This window comes from Carcharhinus amblyrhynchos, chromosome 8, assembly GCF_965287045.1.
Source record: "Carcharhinus amblyrhynchos chromosome 8, sCarAmb.v2.hapA, whole genome shotgun sequence".
Classification (NCBI taxonomy): Eukaryota; Metazoa; Chordata; class Chondrichthyes; order Carcharhiniformes; family Carcharhinidae; genus Carcharhinus; species Carcharhinus amblyrhynchos.
The window spans coordinates 7,142,502-7,164,746 of record NC_137331.1 but is presented as its reverse complement, the minus strand read 5'-3'; the positions used below and the strand labels follow the sequence as shown (position 1 = coordinate 7,164,746).

Sequence of the window (22,245 nt, the reverse complement as noted above, 5' to 3'; positions counted from 1 at the left end):
ACTCATTCCATCCTTAGGTTCTCCTAAACCTCCAAAAACATTTTGGATAACCTGACGGGAGGGTCATCTGCCAAACAATGCCTGTTTGGCCTCCTCTGATGGCCTTGTTTGGCCACAGACTGGGTTACTATACAGTCATGAAAAATGTCAGGGACTTTCTCGTACAGCTGCTCGGTCTCCCTAACCTCATCCATCTCGTCTTCTCCAACACTACTCAGGATGCTGCCTTCTTGGATTCCACCAAGTCACTGCTGAGGAGCAGGTCAGCCTGTCTAAAGGTAACAAGGCACAGTTCCCATGGTCACAGGTCCAAATATAAAGCTGCATGCCAGTTGCACTCTTTGTAACATCCTTTACGAGCACTTTGGCTTGCATTCTGAGAGAAAGATCATGTCACCCCTCTGAAATAAGACAGCATGATGGCCCAATGGTTAACACTGCTGCCTCACTGCACCAGGGACCTGGAACAACTGGAAGCTGAGTTCAATTCCAGTCTTGTCTGTGTGAAGTTTACATGTTCACCCCATGTTTGCATGGGTTTCCTCCAGGTACTGCGGTTTTCTCCCACACTCCAAAGTTAGATGGATTGGTCATGCTAAGTTATCTCTGACTGTCAGCGGGGGGAATACGTGGAGTTATGGGGATAGACCCTTGGTGGGATTGTTGTCAATGCAGGTTTGATGGCCAAATGGCTCCTTCTGCACTGAAGAAATTCTACGATTCTATAATATCCCTCAGTATGACTACAGGGTTACGTGCCTTGCTCTGGGGAAAATGGGACACCTTCACCTTTCACTCAATATCTTTAACTCTGAGGGACTTTATGAAACTCACATGCACTGACAAAGGTATGAGAACAGGGCCTTGCTGCTGTGGTCAGAGTCATAGCCTTCTCTGCTATGCTCTGTGCCTGACTCTCCGTATCAATGTAGAGTCTATATGCCTCAATAAATCCTACGGGCTTTCCCCTCAACTTCTAGCAAGAAGCACAAAGGTTTCCTGCCTCATAGCACTAGAAATATGGGATTTTGGGCTTTACTCCCTCCCTCAGAACTCTCCTTTCTGGCCTGAGAAGGGGTCCCCGAGTTTCTCAGCTTCCTATTGCTCTCCCACTTACTATACATTTCAGCCTGTTCAGATTAGGGAAAGATTTCCTTCATGATGAGAGCTTGTGGACAATCTCAATCATTAGCCAGGATCAGAGCCTGCCTGGCTGGCCCATTTCACTCCCTCACGTCCTATCTGACCCCTTTATTTCTCTTGGCCAGGCTTCAACCTTTTTAAATTCAAGTAGCTTTTCCCTAGCCACTTCAACCCTTTGGGTTCTATTGCCCCTTGTAGGGCCCTGAAACCCCTCTCTGTCCTGAGTCTCTGTACATCCCTGCTGGCTTTGCCAGCCTCTTCAGGCTCTGGGACATCTTGGACTTTACGGGGTCTTACTTTCCAGCCTGTCTCAATTGCTTCAACCTCCCTACGCATAACATGGAGTCTTATCTCTCTTTCACGTTGTCTTCTTTAGAAAGCTTTCTCTCTCTCCCTTTTTCCTCTCTCTTCCTACTTTTTCTCCCCACCTTCCCAACTCACATTCCTTCATCCCCCTCTCTTTCTGCTTTCTTTTTTCTCTCTCCCTTGCTTGAAACTTTAGCTCTAGCTGATTTTATTCTAGTTGCAATTTCACTAAAGCTAGGCTGTCTGTTGCAATTTTCCAGAACCAGAAGTGTTTTAAAATATCATGTTTTCTGGATTTTGGGCAAAACTAACTCCAGCTCCTTAGCCACACTTTTCAACTCAAGGAACAGAATCTTGAAATTATTGGAAGTAACCTCCAGCTGTTTTAAAAGGGTACTGGCTTTAAATATGGACATTCTAGCACTTCCGTATTCTAAATCCAAGAAATATAGCAATGTGTTGTTTTTTAATTGTCAGGAACAAGTTACTTAGCCCATCCAATTCTCTCATCAGTGGGATCAATCTCAGGTTCAAGTCTCCAAATGTGTGTCACAACCACAGGAGCAGGAGCAGGACCAGGAGGAGGAGGAGGAGGAGCAGGAGCAGGAGCAGGAGCAGGAGCAGGAGGAGGAGGAGGAGGAGGAGGAGGAGGAGGAGCAGGAGCAGGAGCAGGAGGAGGAGGAGGAGGAGCAGGAGGAGGAGGAGCAGGAGGAGGAGGAGCAGGAGCAGGAGCAGGAGGAGGAGGAGCAGGAGCAGGAGGAGGAGCAGGAGGAGGAGGACTGAAATGACTCCCCCATTGTGCCTCCCCACGTGTGACTGCAACAGGTTTTTTCTTAAGTTGAGAGGCTACGCTTTGTTGATATGGCATGAGTTCCATTATTTACGCTTGCAGATTGTAAACAATTAGGTGAGTTTTGGTAAGTTAAACACAGAACAAGTTTACTGAAACCAATTCCCAAATTAACACAAACCAGGTAAATCACAACTACCATTCATACAGCACACACGTTCATCCAGGCAATGCGCACATGCACACACAAGTACAGATGGCAGAACAAAAGGATGGACTTAAGAGTTTTCTTTAAACAGCTCATGAAGATAATAAAACAAAGGACTATATGGTTAGCTATTCCTTGACTGGTCTTGATGCATTAATTCCATCTTGCAGACATTTTATGCAGTTGCCTTCCTCAGTGTAGAAATTTGCATGCAACTATATTTTGTCCTCAAAAGAACTCAGTACGCAGTAGGATTCTCTTCTGAAGCTTGTGACTTAGCATATCTGGGCATAACACTTCCTAGACACAGACAGGGAGGGTAAAGTGTTTCAGCCACCTGTTTCAATACAGCATTCTTGGCCTCGCTCCTGCTTGCTAAAAAAGATAGTTCCCTGCTGGCTGCATATTCCAGAGAAATATTAGTCCATGTCTGGTGCAGTCATTGTTTTAGAACAGAGAATTGCATTGTCTCATCTCAGGAACATTTGCAAAGTTGGGTTAGAGAAGAGGTGATTGAGTGTATGTCTTTATTTCATCTAATGGAATGCAAGTTATGTATTGTAATCGTCTCCGTTATCATTAAATGGTTTCAATTTTTCTTTTGGAAATCCAGCCAGAAACAGAAAAAAATAGAAATTGTACCTTTAATTAAAAAGAATCCTTGTTACATCACCTTTTCAATTCTATCTTCAATGAATTTAGACACCATGCAAAGACTCTTCACTATATCAAAGCTCAGAGTGGGTCCCAACTTTTGAACTATCAGACTCTCTCTCTCCCATATCCCAAGTTTTCCTTTTGCCAGTTCACGCTTTGAGTTCTCTCTTTCTTTATCTCTTTCCTCCCTTGCTAACATCTCTCTGGGGTTTAAGTTCAAACTTTTCCATTCCAAGCTTTTATATTTCTCTCTGTTTTCCTTCTTTTTATCTCAAGCCTTTTCATCTACAACTGAATTCTTGTTAAACCTGGCTAGTGTATATCTATATCAAGTTTTTCTTCTAATTCCAAATGCTCTGCTTTCTTAATCTCTTCTTCAACATTTCTGCTATTGTGATTTTTCTAGCCTTGGCTAATTACTGCAAATCACTCAGATAAATCTTTTCTCTCCAGAAAAGTCATAGCAATTGACAAAGCCATTCTGTGTAATAAAGTTGACCGTGGAAATCTATTTCCTCAGCAATTAATCCACAATATGTTGATTTGAAAGCCTGAATGAACCACCCACATGCTAAGACAATAAAGCCACAAAACTCCACAGCATTCAAACAAACAATAATCAACTTTACTATATACAAGGTTATAAATAGAAAACCCATTTACAATATCTATTGTATACTCAATACATAATATTTAAGAGGCAAACAGATTGAATGCACCACATTGCAGAATAAATAGCATATGCAGCCAAGACACAGATCTCGCAACAACCCATCCAGATGTCAGTAAACACTGAATCAACTAGTCTTGTTGAAACTCCGAGGCTTTTCAATCTTCAATTTCTTTGGCCTTGGAATTCTCTCTAAACATCACTCCAATTCCAGGCAACTTCAATGATGTCCACTTTGTGGGGTTTCAATCATTTCTCCATTTCTGTGGATTTATGAATCTGCACTTCAGCACCAACTTACAATGCATAACTCGGACCTGCCAACAGGAATACTACTGCTACCTTCACTCCAACAGGCCACCGTGTGGAGTCACCAATCTTCAATTGCCAGGGCTTATCCTGAGCTCTCTCCACTTAAGGTCTGTCCACTGTAGCCCTGCTTATTGTCTCTTTTTCTGCTCCTCTTTCTTAACTGGGGATCTCACCTTGTCCTCTCTCTCTTTAGAACCTCTTCTTTCCTCCGCTCCCTGTTCCTTACCTGAGACACTTTATTTGACAGGGTTGGTGTTGAGAAAATACTTCCTTTTCGGGGAATCTAGAATGAGAGGCCGTACTTCCAAAATACAGAATTGCCCATTTAAGATGGATGTTAAATTGGGGATTGTTCTTCTCTCAAAGAGTCATCACACTTTGGAATTCCCAACCTCAGAGAACAGTGGAGACAGGGTCATATTCAAGGTGATATTATTCAAGGTAGATTTAAACTGATATTTGGTCTACAGTGAAGTCTAGGTCAGGAGGAGGGCTGACAGGAAAGCCAGGTGAGGCTACAATCAGACCAGGCATTTCTTTACTGAACAGTGGGGTAGCAGGTTCAATGGGCTAAATGGCCTACCCCTCATCCTACTCCTCATGTTCTTGTATGCTAATTTAACTGTAGGTGTTTAGGCATCTTTCTGGCAATTCTATGCTGCATTTCCTCCAAGACCTTTCCGAAGGTGTGGTGTCCAGGACTCCACACAATACTCCACAAATTATCTAACCAGTGCTTTGCAAAGAGGAAGCATGATGTCTAACAACTTGTATACTAATCCTCCAGATATAAAGGCCAGAATTTCAACAGTTATTTTGACTATTTTCTTCACCTGCTCATGCCATTCCAATGTGCCGTGTAGTTGCGCCCCAAAGTCTCTTTTGATAACTGTTCTTAGTTTTCCAACATTCAGAAAGTACCCTGTACTTTTCATCTTTAGCTCAAAGTGGATGGCTTCACATTTGCCTACATTGAAATCCAATTGCCAAAGGTTTGCATGTTCTATCAGTATGAATTTGTAATGTTATGTCTCCACTTTGCTTACAAAGCAGCCCTTTCTTTGTACCATTGGCAAACTTGGATATGTGACTTCCTACTCCATTGTCTAAATCATTAATAAATAATGAATACTTGAGACCTAAACACAGATTTCTGTTGGACTACCAGGTCTGTTAATTACTGTACCAATGTTACCTCCTGCCATTCCTAACCAGGTCAATAATTTGCTGTCAATTCCCCTAGCCACTACTGCAGTTACCTCTTCAAAACCTCGGAGTCATCAGGCATGGCCTACCCTTTACAAATGCAAAATTTTGTTCAATATAAAATATATTTTTTAAAACAAGCTGTTGTTCATGTGTATTTCAATTTTAAAATGTTACAGGTAAACAAGTAAAGCTGTTCCTGCCCAAAGTAAATAATGCACTTACATGTGAACTTTAAGATTAAAGTCAATGCCAATGTGTAATTGTTACTATATTCTGACCAATTGGGCAGCATGGTTGACACAGTGGTCGCACTGCTGCCCCTCAGCACCAGGGCCCAGGTTCAATTCCAGCCTTGGGTGTCTGTGAAGCTTGCACGTTCTCCCCGTGTCTACGTGAGATTCCTCTGGGTGACTTTGGTTTCTCCCCACAGTCCAAAGATGCGCAGGTTAGGTGGGTTGGCCATGGTGAATATGTGGTGTTATGGGAATAGGGCCGAAGGGAAGGCCTGGATGGGATGTGCTTTCAGAGAGTCAGTGCAAACTCAATGGGCCGAATGGCCTCTTTCTGCACTGTAGGGGATCTATGATGAGTAACTGCCACATTTCAAATGTGGGCATCAAATATTGGGGATTTTACTCGGAAACATTTGGCAGGAACTTGCAATTTGTTTTCAGAACTCTTGATATCCAAGAGCTTTGTTAACAAACTTTACTGATGTTTCTTTTGATTGGAGATTTCAGAGGAAAGTGATTATCTGAAATTTGACCACACTTCAATTAAGAAGAAACTATTTAATACATTTTCTGCTCCCCTGCATCATTTTCCAAATTATTCCTCAAGTTTCATCATGTGATCTTCAACATATATCTCCTGTTATGTCCTTCTATTGCACTCATCACTTTTAATACCCCTTCAGGTAATTCCAAAGGTTTTTATTGCAAATTTTAAAAAAATGTTTGGTCCTGAACTTAGTTTATCCTAATTAACAATTATGATCAAATTGCTGTTAAGTACATCTTTTTTATCAGGTGATTCAAATTCCATCAAAAAGTTGTACGCTCCAAGGGAAAATTCAAGGGCAGGATGGGGGCAAAAACAGAATATATTGGTTCCCAAATCTGGACAGCGCAGCTGAAATTCCTCACTGGAAGTTAGTGGCTCTACATAGAATGTACAGAAGAAAAAGCAGCCCTTCAGTTCCTGTTCATATAGTCCAGACTCACCACCTATCGTTCTATTTACTTACTCTAGACTTTCAGCATATCTCTTTATACCCTTTCTCTCGTGCTTATCTATTTTCCTTTTGAAAACATCTGAGCCATTTCCTCAATTACTTCTTATATTGGCGAGTTTCAGATCCCATCTACTGTCAGTGTAAAGAAATTTCTCATATTTCCTCTATGATTTATGTTTTGGCCCTATCCATTTTTAGATAGTCTCCAGATTTATCCTGCTAGTCATTCATGAATTTTAAGACTTCTACCAGTCACTATAAAGTTTCTTTTGTAAAGAAAAGTACTTCAACCTATTCATTCAATCTTACCCAATATTAATCCCAATTATGAAACAATCACTAGATTTCAATGTAACGCAATTAACCCTGGTGTATTGCTCAGTACACCGTTACAAAGGCTGAGACAATTCTACTTTTTTGTACAAACTATTTCCATTTACCTTAAAGAGATACACGCCACCTCTTGTAATATATCAATGGTTTGGAATGGCTGCCTGTGTCAAATTTCTTAGATAAAGGCCAACCTTTCAAGGTTGGACTATATTATACTGGCTTCCAGGCTGGATCAAAGTGGCAGCACAACTAAAACATGTTTGCACTCTCTGTAAAGATCATTGCAGCAGAGACTTTGCTGACATTTAAACCATGTCTAACAATCGAGTAGAACACATATTGTACAGTACAATACAATTCATACATTCTTGCTCAGCAGTAAGGCTCTTCTGTAATTCTGGAGTTCAAATCAGAGGTGGTTAAAATGATTTTAGAACCTGCACAGATTGCAATGAATGTCAATAATGCAGGCAATGAAAAGATCAGAGACCCACTATTTATTTGATTTACTCCTTAGGCCTTAGGCTGAAAAGCTTTACACCTTTGACTACATCTTTCCCTTTCATGTGTACGTTGGTCAGACTTGTAGGAAAATTAATCAACCATTCAAAAAAGGGCAAATAATAGAAAAAATATCAGCTCCTGAGTAAGGGAAATATGACGTGCTTTTCAGACAATACACCCGAGTAAGAGTAAATAACTTTCTTACTGGACGATTTCCCGTACTCGCTGTCAACACAATATTGGTATGGAATATCCTATCCATAAGACAAAACAGCAAATAAATTACCATGCTGTTGTGTCAAATATCTATGGTTTTACCTCTGGTTTTCTATGGTTATTTTGCATTCATCTACCATCTTTAAAACCTCACAAAAGGTTTTAAAAAGTCATATGAATTGGCTGCAACTGAATCCACACTCATTCTTGTTACAGAGTAGTAACATTGGTTACTTGAAGGAGAAACCTCAAAGTTTAAAAATGGTTGTAATATCAAAGAGTTAAGCTTTCAAAATATTTATCAATTTAATGCAATGGGCAGAGCAATTGTAAATTACATAAATTCATTCAGGCTATTCAGGGGCTTTTAAAACTGAAATATTCCTCCAATTACTGCAGGTTGATCAGGCTATGAAATATATTGAGTATAGGGTAACGTATTGCAGTTCATTATTCAAAAAAATGTTATCCTTTGTGGTCCCGTCAGTAAAAAAATGCATGTTTCATTTCAACAGCCCACGGCTGCAGCAGAATCTGATGAAGGGGAGTAATGAAAAAGATGGCACAGTGGCAATGTCGGCACCCGTAATCCAGAGGCATGGGATATGCGATCTATGAAGCACTCAGCAAGTGTGCCACTACCCTAAGACACCAGAGTGGGATTTTCTGGAATAAACTGACGCTTTCAGGCAAACAGCAATATATATATTGACCCCCATGTTGATCACAGAACAAAGCAAAACATTCTCATTCTTACCTGGAGAAACAAGGGGCATCGCGGTAATGTTCCTGTTACACAGGTCATCACTGCAGCATTGCACGACAGAATGTTTGGAGTGAGAGAGCTTGCAGGACATTTCAACCTGCTCACGGGTAGCAAAACAACCTTTCTGGAACACTGGACGTTCTCCATTTTGTGTGACTGAAGCAAAACACTGCAGACCCTTGCAAAGAGGCTCTGTTCCACACGTACTGCCCTCACAGATGCACTGAACACTTGAGCTATCTTCTTTGTCACGCACACAAAAAAAAGAACAAAATTGCACGAAGTTAATTTGGCCAAAGGAAACTTCATTAAATTCAACATTTCAAATCTCTTTGTGCGCAATTAAACTCAGAAACACGATTTTATAATTTTTATCATGCTCACTGAAACTGGTCAAAACTTACTTGTTGGGAAAAGGTTGTCGAGATGAATTTAATACACCTCTTCCTGCCCATGCAGACATGGCTACGCAGCCTTAGTCACATAAAAGGCAAATGGCACACTGCTAGGATATTGCACAGAAACCTCAATTTCATCTACAACCAACATATTTGACAGTCAACTTATACAATTTCAGCCAGCAATATCTGCCAGTGAAGTGTTCCTCTTACGTTTCTATTGAAGTGAAAGATTTTCACGTTGTCTCAAGAAGTCATTCTAACAATTTTTTCATACCCTCGTCTTGCTCTCCCACAAGAGATACAGTTTTTCATTGACCCAGTGACCCGACAGGACACAGTTCATAATTTCCAATGGGTGTCCAAAGGAAATTAAGACCATGATGGAATAAATGGAACGTTCTAAACTGACATTTAAAGTGACATTTCTCAAATAAAGAAACTGGGCCGTTCATCGCCAGGCCCAGTGGTTACTAATGCCTGACCAGCAATCCAACAGTCACAAGTTCAAATCCAACCATAGTGGTTTGGGAAATCGAATTTAATAAATGGAGTAAATTGTAGCAACCAAATTATAAAACTGCTTTGCTAATAAAACAGGATAGCCTCAACCGGGATCTTGGGTTCATGTTCATAACCCCCACGACTTGGCTGGGCTTGCAAAATCTCACTAATTGTCCTGGCTGGAGACGATAACATCTCTTTAACTTGTGCTGAACGCTCTCTCCACTCACATTGTCTGTACCTGTAAAGACTTGATCACTAGTTAAGACTCGCAATCCAACCATTATCTTGTATTGATTTTGTGTCTATATATGCCGTGTTTGTGAACCAAACTCTTCGTTCACCTGATGAAGAGGCAGTGCTCCAAAAGCTTGTGCTACCAAATAAACCTGGTGGACTTTAATCTGGTGTTGTGAGACTACTTACTGTGCCTATCCCAGTCCTACACTGGCATCTCCACAGCAACAGAATTATAGAACCTGACCATGCAAAAAGGAGGCCCTTCGGTCCATTGAGTCTGCACCGACCACAATCCCACCCAGGCCCTACCCCATATCCCTGCACATTTACCCACTAATCCCTTTAACCTACACATCCCAGGGCACTAAGGGGCAATTTTAGCATGGCCAATCAACCTAACCCGCACATCTTTGGACTGTGGGAGGAAACCGGATGAATGAAACAGAGAATGTGGCCAAACCACAATGGATATTAGAGGTAGCAATAGATCCAAGGAAGAGGCATAAAAATTGAGCAGAAAAAAAACAGAACTGAGATTTGGGAGCAGTTTAGAATTCAACAAAGGAGAACAAAGGAACTGAGAAGGTGGAAATAGAGTATGAGAGTAAGCTTATAGCGAACATTAAAACTGACTATAAAAGCTTCTATAGGTATGCGAAGAGAAAAAAATTGGTGGACAAATATAGATCCCTTACAGTCAGAAACAGGGGAATTTATAATAGTTCCATCATCACAAAGGAGGACACATTTAACATACCAAAAACGTTGGGGAACACAGCAACCAGTATAATCTGGACAAAGTGGGGAAAATAATAGCATAGACTGGTTCCCACATCCTGGCAGTGCCGCTAAAATTTTCTACAGTAAGTTAGTGATGCTACATAGAACATAGAGCAATGAAACAAGTCATTCAGTCTAACTAGCCTGTTCATTTTCATACAGACCACGCTCACCATATGCCTTGTCTATTTTCCATTTGAAAGTATCTGAGCTGTTTGTCACAATTACTTCCTCTGAAAGCAAGTTCCAGATTTCAACCACATTTGAGTAAATACATTTCTCAACATTATTCCCTGTAGGAATTATGAGCAGCTATCTTGTATTTTTGGTGTCTACTCATTTTTGGATTTTTGGAAGAGGAACTGAAGGAAATCAGTATTAGTAGGGAAATGGTGTTGGGGAAATTGATGGACTGTAGGCCAATAAATCCCCAGGGCCTGATAATCTACATCCCAGAGTAGTTAAGGAAATGACTCTAGAAATAGTGGATGTATTGTTGGTCATCTTCCAAGATCCTATAGACTCTGGAACATTTCCTATGGATTGGAGGGGAGCTAATGTAACCTAACTATTTAAAAAGAATGGAGAGGAAAAAAAAAATTGTAGATCAGTCAGCCTGAAGTGAGTAGTGGGGAGAATGCTACAGTCTATTATAAAAGATTCAACAGCAGAGCATTTGAAAAAAAAATCAGTGGAAGGATCGGACAGAGTCAGCATGGATATACAAAAGGAAAATCATGCTTGACAAATCTACTGGAATTTTTCAAGGATGTAACTAGTAACGTTGATGAAGTTGATTTAGACTTTCAGAAGGCTTTTGACAAGGTCCCACAAAATTAAAGCATATGGGTTTGGGTAGTGTTTTAAAATAGATAGAAAACCAGTTGACAGAAACAAAGTATAGGCATAATTAAGTCTTTTTCTCAAGTGGCAAGCAGTGACTACTGGGGTACCATGGGGATTATTGCTAGTATCTCAGCTATTCACAATGTACGTTAATGATTTAGACGAGGGAACTAAATGTAATATCCCCAAATCTACAGATGACACAAAGCTGGATGTGAGGGTGAGCTGTGAGGAGGAAGGATGCAGAGATGCTTCAGTGAGTTTTGGACAAGTTGAGCGATTGGGAAAATGTTTGGCAGATACAGTATAAAGTGGATAAATTGGTCACAAAAGCAGGAAGGCAGATTATCTAGATGGCTATAGATTGAGAAAGAGGTGTGCGTAACAAGATTTGCTTATCCTTGTACACCAGGCGATGAAGACGGCAAATGATATGTTGGCCTTCATAGTGAGAAGATACAAGTACAGGAGCAGGGATGTTTGCTGCAGTTAAACAAGGCCTTGGTGAGGCCATACCTGGAATAGTGTGTACAGTTTTGGTCTCTTTGCCAATTTCCTAGCCAGTCAATAATTTGCTATCAATACCCTTAGCCACTACTTCAATCACCTCTTCAAAATTCAGTAAGATTCATCCAGGATGACCTACCCTTTACAATACAAAAAGTATGTTTTTCATGTATATATAGGAGAAACTAAAAGATCACAAATTTCCAGTCAGATTACACCAAAAGGTTGTATAGCCCAAGGAGAAATTCAAGGCAACCAGTATAACCTGGGCAGAGTGGGGAAAATAATAGCATAGACTGGTTCCCACATCCTGGCAGTGGCACTAAAATTTTCTACTGTAAGTTAGTGATGCTACATAGAATATACTGCAATGAAACAAGTCATTCAGTCCAACTCGCCTGTTTGTGTTTGTACAGACCACACTTACCATATGCTTGTCTATTTGAAAGTATCTGAGCTGTCTGTCACAATTACTTCCTCTGAGACCAAGTTCCAGATTTCAACCACACTCGAGTAAATACATTTCTCAACATTATTCCCTGTAGGATTTATGAGCAGCTATCTTGTATTTTTGGTGTCTGCCCATTTTTGGACTCAATCTCCAGATTTATGCTGCCCAGTCATTCATGAATTTTAAGATCTCAATCAGGGTGGCACAGTGGTTAGCACTGCTGCCTCTCAGCGCCAGGGGCCCGGTTTCCATTCCAGCCTCGGGTGACTGTGTGCAGTTAGCCCATTCTCCCCGTATACACATGGGTTTGCTCTGAGTGCTCTGGTTGCCTCCCACATTCTAAAGATGTGTGGATTAGGTTGATTGGTTATGCAAAATTGATTCTTAAGTGTCAGGGGATTAGCAGGGTAAATAAGTGGGGTTGCGGGATAAGGCCTAGGTGGAACTGTCGTCAGCTCAATGGGACGAATGGCTTCCTTCTGTACTGTAGGTCTTTTATGATCAGGTCATCTCTAAGCTTCTTTCCTAAAGAGAAAAGCCTCAACCTTACCACAATTAATTCCATTTATGAAACAATCACTAGATCACAGTTATGATCAACTTACTAGTCAATCCTGGTGTCCAGCTCAGTACAAAAATATAAAGGCTGTGAGACAGTTCTACTTTTTTTGTTTAACCAATTTCCACTTACCTAAAAGAGATAGATGCTATCTCTTGTAATATAGCAATGGTTTGGGGAGTGGTTGCCTCTGTCGCATTTCCTTAGATAAGGGCAAAACTTTCATATATACTATTCCATATTGCTTCCCAGGATGGACAAAAGTGACAGCACAACGGAAACGTGTTTGCCCTCTCAGCGATACATCATTGCAGCAGAGATTTTGCTGACGTTTAAACCATGAGTAATAATCTCCATGTGGATGCTTAATTTATCAAGTAGAATACATACAGTGTACAGTACAATAACGTTCATACATTCTTGCACATCAGTAAGGCGTTTCAGTAATTCTGGACTTCAAATAAGAGGCGGTTAAAATGATTTTAGAACCTGCATAAATTGCAATGAATGTCAGTAACGTAGGCAGAGAAAAGATCAGAGACCCACTATTTATTTACACATTTTCCTTAGGCTGAGAAGATTTACACCTTTGACTGTATCTTTCCCTTTCATGTCAGCTTACATTTGTCAGACTTGCAGAAAAATGTGTAAATCATGCTGTTTGCCACTATTGTGCCAGAAATCTATGATTAAATTAGATTCAGCAATCATCTGTTAAACGTTCTAAGAGTTTTAAAAGTCAATTGAATTGGCTGCAACTGATTCGAAACTCATATTCTTGTAATTACTCATTTAATTCATTAAATGTTGGTTTCATAAAGGAATAATCTTCAAGTTTAAAAATGGCTGTTGAACCAGACTGTTAAACATTCAAAATATTTATCAATTCAACGCTCTTGGGCACAACAATTGCAAATTACACCAATTTATTCTGGTAACAGCTCGGGGAATTTTAAACTGGGAAACACCCTTTCATTCATTGCAGCTGGATGCAAGGTTTTAATTGTAACAGTTCATTTTTCAAAAAGTCTAATACTCCTGGAGAGGTGCCCCAGCAAAACATGCTTTTGAAGAGTGATTTCATCAGCCCAAGGCTGAAAGGAATCAAGACATCCTGATTCTTACCTAGTGAATGAGGCGGCATTACTGTCATGTTCCTGTTACACAGATTTTCATTGCAGCATTGCACTACAGAACGTTTCGAGTGAGAGATCTTGCAGGACATTTCAACCTGCTTACGGGTCGTGAAACAACCCTTCTGGAACACTGGAACTTCTCCATTTTGTGTGGCTGAAGCGAAACACCATAGACCCTTGCAAAAAGGCTCTGTCCCACAAGTATGGCCCTCACAGATGCACTGAAGACTTGAGCCGTCTTCTTCTACACACAAGGAAAAGGGGAACATATGCGCAATGTTAGAATGACCAGAGGCAATTTTTACAATACTTTTATAAAATGCAATTTTTTAAACCTTTTTGTGCACAAGTTAACTTGAAAAGTGCAAAATCATATTTCTATTGCATTCACTGAAACTGGTCAAACTTCTCTGCTGGGAAAGGGCTGTAAAGATTAATTTAATTCACCTCTCCCTACCCACGCAAACATAGCTAAGCATCCTTATTCAAATAAAAGGTGAATGGAAAGTTCCTAGTATAGTCCACAATGGTGCGCCGAAATCCCAACTGCATCCACAATCAGTGTACTTGACAGTCACCCTTTACAATTCCAGCCAGTAAACTGCTCGTATATAGGCAGAGGATTTTCATGTTGTCTCAGGAAGTCATTCCAATACTCTTTTCATATCTTCGTTTAGCTCTCCCCTGAGATTTGACCTATTTCACTGACACGGTGACCAGGCTGGAGATGTGGTTCCTAAGTATCAATGGATGTCAGTGGAAATTAATGCTATGATGGAATGAAAATAACATTCAAAACTGGCATCGAAAGTTACATTTCTCAAAGAATAAACAATTATTCATCAAAGGACATGAAAGCCTAGTGATTGCTGATTTCCCACCAGAAATCCAGTAGTTGCAAGTTCGAATCCAACCATAGTGATTTGGGGAGCTAAATTTAATGAATTTAGTAAATAGCGGGATAGCTCAAAAAGGTGATTGTGAAAGCTGCCAAATTATAAGGGAGGGTATTTGTTACCCTCGGTCTGGCCTACACATGACTACAGCTTCCCCCCACCACAGTTGATTCTTTACACCTTAGGGTAACCAGCGATGGCAGCATTTTCCTGTAGTGTCTCACAGATCGCAAGAACAAATAAACACGCACAATAACATAACAATTTGTTCCTTCCTGTGAAGAATTTACAGCCCACTCCAGCTCTGCTTCTCAGTTTGGTTACTTTGCTCTTACACGTTTGTGAATGGTTAGACATTGAGTGTATTTCTCACAAAGATCGATAAAATTTCTGGATGTCAGGAATATGGGGATAGTGCAGGAGGGTGGAATTCAGGCAGAAGACCAGCCATGGTCTTACTGAATGGGAAAGCAAATTTTAAGAGTTGAAATGGCTTTGTCCTGTTCCTATTTCTTCTATTATGATTTGAATTTCATTTTTTTTTGTAGGTTTTCCTGTTCTTTCCATGGAATAACTTGTGTGTAGATGAGAGCCAATCAAAATCAGAATTTCATAAAGCAGGCAACATAAATGGAAGAGCTACATTTTTAAATTATAAGGATTGTAAGGGACATTTTAGAATCCCTACAGTGCAGGAGGCAGTTATTCGAGTCTGCACTGATCACAATCCCACACAGGCCCTGCCCTTCTCACATTAAGTGGCAATTTAGCATGGCCAGTCAACCTAATCCACATATCTTTGGGGTGAGGGGGGAAATTGGAGCACCCAGGGGGAGAATGTGCAAACTCCACACAGACAGTGAACCAAGCTGGGAATCAAACCCAAGTCCTTGGTGCTGAGAGGCAGCAGTGCTAATCATTGTGCCACCCCAATAGAAATAGAATGTATTGGAATGTGATACTTTGCCTAAAATGCAGTAAGAGAAAAATATAATTGAAAGGGTATCAGGATAGTGAGAAAGAACTGGATCTTAGTGGGTAGTTCGTTTCAAGAGTTGGCCATTAGTGCAATGAGCTAAATTACTTTATCTCTCAATTTAAAATCCTGCAATTTCGGGTTTAAGAGCTTTGGAATCATTAGAAAATCATCTGAATTGATGACTTAAAAAGCATCCAGCTTTTTGAGATTTAGAAGAGTGCAGAAGGTTCAGGACCATGATTTAAGAAATGTCAACAGAATTGGATTTATTCTCATTATTGTAATTAGAGAAGATTGTAAAATATACATCAATTAAAGGGTCATCTTCTGGAAGTGGCTTTGCAAACTATAGGGGTATAATTGTTAGATCAGGAACACATTGTGAATCAGAAACCTGCGTGCGATCAATTTGCAACTTGAGCACTGTGGATCCAGTGGAAAAGATGGTAAACATGCCACACAGAGAATGACAAATTGTCAACCCATCCAACCAGAACAGCCCAGGCATATGAGCATGTCTATATAGCCAAATAGAACATGATAAAATTGCTGAGCAAGGAAAATTAAACAGCTGGCTATAAATGCAGTAAAACATGACAAACAGCAAATAATGAACATAAGAACATAAGAACATAAGAAATAGGAGCAGGAGTAGGCCATCTGGCCCTTCGAGCCTGCCCCGCCATTCAATAAGATCATGGCTGATCTGTCGTGGCTCAGTTCCACTTTCCCGCCCTCTCCCCATAACCCTTAATCCCCTCTCTTATCAAAAACCCATCAACCCGCTTCTTAAAAATATTTAGCGAGGCAGCCTCCACCACTTCAACGGGCAGAGAATTCCAGAGATTCACCACCCTTTGAGTGAAGAAGTTCCTCCTCAACTCCGTTCTGAACTGCCCCCCCTTTATCTTGAGGCTGTGCCCCCTAGTCCTACTGTCTTTTTTGAGCGGGAAGAGTCTTTCCACCTCTATCCTATCCATCCCATTCATCATCTTATACGTCTCAATGAGATCTCCCCTCATTCTTCTAAACTCCAACGAGTACAAGCCTAGTTTATTCAGCCTCTCCTCATAGCTCAACCCCCTCAACTCCGGTATCAGCCTAGTAAACCTCCTCTGCACTCCCTCCAAGGCCAAAATATCCTTGCGCAGGTGCGGCGCCCAAAACTGCACACAGTACTCCAGCTGCGGCCTCACCAATGCCCTATACAGCTGCAGCAAGACCTCCCTACTTTTATATTCAATCCCCCTCGCTATGAAGGCCAGCATCCCATTCGCCTTCCTGACCACCTGCTGCACCTGCAGGCTGGGTTTTTGCGACTCATGCACAAGGACCCCGAGGTCCCTCTGCACCGTCGCCTGCTGCAGTTTTTCGCCACGTAAGTAATAGTCCTTCCTACCATTCTTCCTACCAAAGTGGACCACCTCACACTTGCCAACATTAAATTCCATTTGCCATTTCCTGGCCCATTCACCCAGCCTATCTAGATCCTTCTGCAGACTCTCCACACCCTCCGCACAATTTGCCTTTCCCCCAATCTTGGTGTCATCAGCAAATTTCGACACCCTACACTCGGTTCCCTCCTCCAGATCATCTATATAAATGGTAAATAGCTGATGCCCCAGCACCGACCCCTGGGGCACCCCACTAGTCACCAACCGCCAATCCGAATAGCACCCATTGACCCCCACTCTCTGCCTCCTATTTGACAACCAATCCTCTATCCACGCTAACACCCTACCCCCAACTCCATGTCCTCTGACCTTCTGCAGTAACCTCTTGTGAGGTACCTTATCAAACGCCTTCTGAAAATCCAGAAAGACCACATCCACCGGCTCTCCTCTATCCACCGCCCTAGACACATCCTCATAGAACTCCAGTAAATTTGTCAGACACGACTTCCCTTTAATGAAACCGTGTTGCGTCATAAGACTACTGCGTGCACAAGTGGCTCTGAATATTGACAACCTTGTGCTTATTTTCAATAAGAGTTCTTAAATGGCAAGCAGCAGGAGGTTTGTGTAATATCAAAAAACATCCCAAGGTGTTTTCACAGTTACAGGCATGGAAAGGGGAAGCCAGCTAAGAAAAGAGGAATAAGGTAGAGTGACTCAAAGTTCAGCCAAAGAGATGGGCTGTGATAAGACTTTAAAAAAAACATGGAAGAGCAGAATGGTTTCAGAAGCAAATTCAGGAATTAAATCCCAAGCAGTTTACTACTGAACATCAGGTGGATGGGGATGAGGGAGAGAGCATAAAAGACCAGATTTACAGGAATGGCGTGTAAAGAGATAAAAAAAAAGGTATATAGCTGAAAGCAATTGTGGAGATGAGATGTGGTGAAGATGTGGAGTGACTTGAAGACAAGTATATTAAATTAGATGTACTCAGGAGTGGAGGATTAGTTTAGGTCTCCTAGAACAGGAACGATAGAACAAAATACTTCTGGACAAACTGAAGTTATGGAATCTGGAGGAGGGCACAGACACTGGCCGCATCAATATCTGGAAGTGACAAGAGAACTTGTTAGGGTTTCAACACTCAAAAGGTCATGGCAGAGATGAGCTGTGTTAAAGAAGTGGAACTCAGCAGGCTTTGTGATGGAGAAGGCAGGGAGTCCAAAGACTTTGTTAAGGACTGAACAAACCAAGACTGCACTGAGTAAGCCATTGGTTCTGGAAGCGGACTGTATTGGTGATACGGGAATGGGGTTTGTGCTAACAATCATCTCCAGCTGAGGTTTCAGTGCATCACTGTGGGATATGCTAGGAGCATGCTGTTCACCTTTTATTTGAATAAGGATGCTTAACAAAGTCTATGTGGGCAGGTAGAGATGTATTAATTTCACCTCTATAGCCTTCTCCCAGCAGGTAAAAAAATATATAATTGAAAGGGTATCAGAATAGAGAGAAAGAACTGGATCTTAATGGCTAGTTCATTCTGAGAGTTGGCCATTGGTGTAATGAGCTAAATGGCTTCATCCTATTTTTTTAAATTCCAAAGTTTTTGGATTAAGAGCTTTGGAATCATAAGAAAATCACCTAAATTGATGATATAAAAAGTATACAGCTTTTTGAGATTTAGAACAGTGCATGGAAGATTCAGGACCATGACACGAGAACTGTCAGCAGAATCTGATTTATTTTCATCACTGTAATTAGAGGAGATTGTAAAAAAAACACATCAATGAATGTAAAGGATCACCTCCTAGAAGTGGCTTGATATACTATAGGGGTATAATTGTTTGACCAGGAACACACTGAGAATCAGAAACCCCCTGCGTGCGATCAATTTGTAACAATTGAGCAAATTCCAATTTACCCAAGACTGGATATTAAACCAAGTCTGACGAAACAGAGGCAGCTGAAGCAGATAACGTTCAAGTAGAGACCAAGACATATGAATGTGATACGGAGTATATACAAAGACAGAAGTGTCATTGATCAGTTATTTTTGAGTGGTAAATGTATTGAAGGGTTTAAAATTAGAAGCTTCAGCACGTGCCATTTGATGTTGTATTTAGTTATTTAAATAACAAGATGATTATGTCCAACAAAGGCTGGAACCACAGCTAATCCTTTGCAAACCAAAACGTTTACTGCAAATGCTACCATCAAAGTTTTGTAGGGGCAGAATCTTCAATGTGAGCACAGTGGAGACAGGAGAATCATAAAATCCTACAGTGCAGAAGGCGGCCATTTAGCTCATCCAGTCCACACCAACTACAATGCCTATCCCCATAACCTCACGCATTTACCCTAACTAGTCCCCTGACACTAAGAGGCAATTTCACATGGCCAATCCATCTAACCCGCATGTCTTTGGACTCTTAGTGTAAAAACATAAGAACTACGAGGAGTCGGCAATTCAGCCCCTCGATCCCGCTCAGCTAATGATCATGACTGCTCTCAACTCCATTTTCCTGCCCATTCTCCATGACCCTTCAACCCATTACCAATTATAAATCTGTTGATTTCCTCTTTAAATTTAGTCAATGTCCCAGCATCCATTGCACTCTAGGGTAGTGAGTTCCACAGATCCTCCGAGAGAAGTAATTTCTTCTCATCTCTGTTACCCCCTATCCTAAAACTGTAACCTCTAGTTCTATTTTGCCCCACAAGAGGAAACATCCTCTCTTTTGTCTACTTTATCAATCCCCTTTATCATTTCATATATCTCAATTAGATCTCCTCTTTCTTCTAAACTCTAGGGAATGTAGACTTAAACTGCTCAATCTCTCTTCATAAGACAAACCACTCACCTCTGGACTCAATCTACACAATACTCCAGGTGTAGTCTCATGTGGAGCAAGTTACTCCACTCAAAGCTGTTTAGGGGAGATTGGATAGTCTGAAAAGATATAAAGCACGCTCACCTCACTTGGGAAAATAATTTCAGCAGTATTGAGCTCTCAGGGTCAATACATTTAAGGGGCATGTAATTGGTTAACTAGAGGCACCTGCAGTGGAGCAGAAATAGTTCAACTACTCCACTCTGCCCACAGTGGAGCAGTCTTGTGTGTCACCTGCTTCTACCATCTACAATGAGCATTTTACTGAAGGACATAAAAGATACAAGATTTAAGAATGAGCAAAAATCTAGCAAGCAAAACAGAGGAAGGGAACAAATTCTCTGAAGGGAAAAAAATTCTCCGAAGCAATAGAGAAGTGTTTTCAGAGACTGTATATTTTCCAGTATACATACATGTACAGTTAAAATACTCAAGTTTTCATTGTTTATTTGTTTGAGTGTGAATGCACCTTCAGCAGGGAGGGCTTTAATCATACAGCACACAGGAAAATCTGGCTATGGTAAATAAAGTGTGTTTGCTCTTCACAAACCAAAAGCAACATGTGCCAAAAGGCTAAATAAACCACTGTACTAGATGGACTCATCTATATCTCAGGCAAATTCCATTTATATTTAATTAGACATCTGCTGGAACTGAACTTTCCTCTCACTGAAAGAGTTTTGTTTTAAATATAGTCACAACCATTCAAGGTGTGTCCCAATATTTAAATAGAAACACGCATAGAAAATTGGAGCAGTGGGTGGCCATTCAGCCCTTCATTATCATGGCTGATCATCACATTCAACACTCTGATCCCACCTTCCCCCATATCCCTTGATCCCTTTAGCCCCAAGAGCTTTATCTAATTCCTTCCTGAAATCACAATGTTTTGGCCTCAACTATTTTCTGAGATAATGAATTCCACATATTCACCACTCTTCGGGCAAAGAAATTTCTCCTCACCTCAGTCCTAAAAGGTTTGCCTCATCCTCAAACCATGACCCCTAGTTCTGCACTTCCACACCATTAGAAATGTTCTTTCTGAATTTATCCTCTTAAAACTTTACAAGTTTCTATGAGATCCCTTCTCAATTTCCTAAACTCCAGTAAGTACAATCCTAACTCAATCTCTCCTCATGTGATTGACCTGCTATCCCAGGAATGAGCCTGGTACACCATTGAGGCACTCTCTATTTAGCAAGAACATCCTTCGTCAGAGAAAGACACCAAAACTGCACAAAAAACACCAGGTGTGGCCTCAACGCTTTATACAACTGCAGTAAAACATCCTTATTCCTATACTCAAATCTTCTTGTTCTGAAGGCCAACAATACCATTTATCTTCTTTACTGCTTGCTGTATCTGCGACTGATGCACGAGGACACCAAGGCTCACTGAGTATCCACCTCTCTCAATTTACACCCATTCAAATAATAATCTGTCTTCCTATTTTGCTACTTAAGTGGATAACCTCACATTTATCCACATTATACTGCATCTGCTATACATATGTCCAGTCACTCAGCCTGTCCAAATCACACTGAGGCATCTCTGTATCCTCCTCACAGCTCACCCTCCCACCCAACTTTGCATCATCTGCAAGTTTGGAAATGATATATTTAGTCCCTCTTCCAAAGCATTAATATACAATGTGAACAGTTAGGGCCATAGCACAGATCCCTGCAGAATCCCACAATGAAGTAAGAGAGAACAACTTTACCCATAAGTGAATGACAAATCCAGTATAGTATGAAAATTAGAACCAAAGATTTAATGGATATTTAGCTGCTTATAAGAAATGTGCTACATACCTTTAGCTCCACAATGAAAGATTTTTGGGACCAAAAGCACAAGTAGAAGGATGCTGCATTGGGCCATCAGGAAAAGGATACTGCAAAACAAAGACAGACTCGTTTAGATGGGACATCATATTTTATTCTCTCCATTCTTCTTAGGTTTCCTGGAGCAAAACTACATTTGTTAGCCACCATGTCACCCTGCTGCTGTGGCTTTTGCTAATTGCACTGGACTGACTACACAGGGATGCACCAGGGTTGTTCTGTGCAGTTCACTGAATTTCCAACATAGTCTCAACTCAGCAATTGCCTGCCTTGCTCAAGTACAGAGCTGCATGGATCAGGTCACAGATGTTTAAATGCCTCCCAGCACAAGGTTGATGTTCTGCCATGCACAATTACCTGTTAGTGAATGAATGACTCTTCTTATCTAAATATCCAGCACAGATTGAGATTTATGTTGACTGAAATATTCAAATGTTTCTAGGAATTAACTTCTTGGATACAAGAACAT

The 22,245-nt window shown here is 40.9% G+C and overlaps 1 protein-coding gene across 3 annotated transcripts in view; it reads right to left on the bottom strand.

The window, feature by feature from the left end:
• LOC145346423 (activin receptor type-1-like) overlaps positions 1-21,820 on the bottom strand; it is a 48,261-nt gene extending 26,441 nt beyond the window's left edge. Inside the window, exons 1-3 of one of the 3 annotated variants that reach the window (XM_080193595.1) lie at positions 21,747-21,820; positions 13,759-14,013; positions 8,340-8,591 (exon numbers count right to left, since the gene is read on the bottom strand). In XM_080193595.1, coding sequence (XP_080049721.1) covers positions 8,340-8,591; positions 13,759-14,013; positions 21,747-21,813 — 574 coding nt within the window. In that variant the 5' untranslated portion in view covers positions 21,814-21,820. The remainder of the gene's footprint in view (positions 1-8,339; positions 8,592-13,758; positions 14,014-21,746) is intronic. The other 2 variants (XM_080193596.1, XM_080193597.1) reach the window with 2 other exon arrangements.
• Positions 21,821-22,245: the final 425 nt, after the last annotated feature.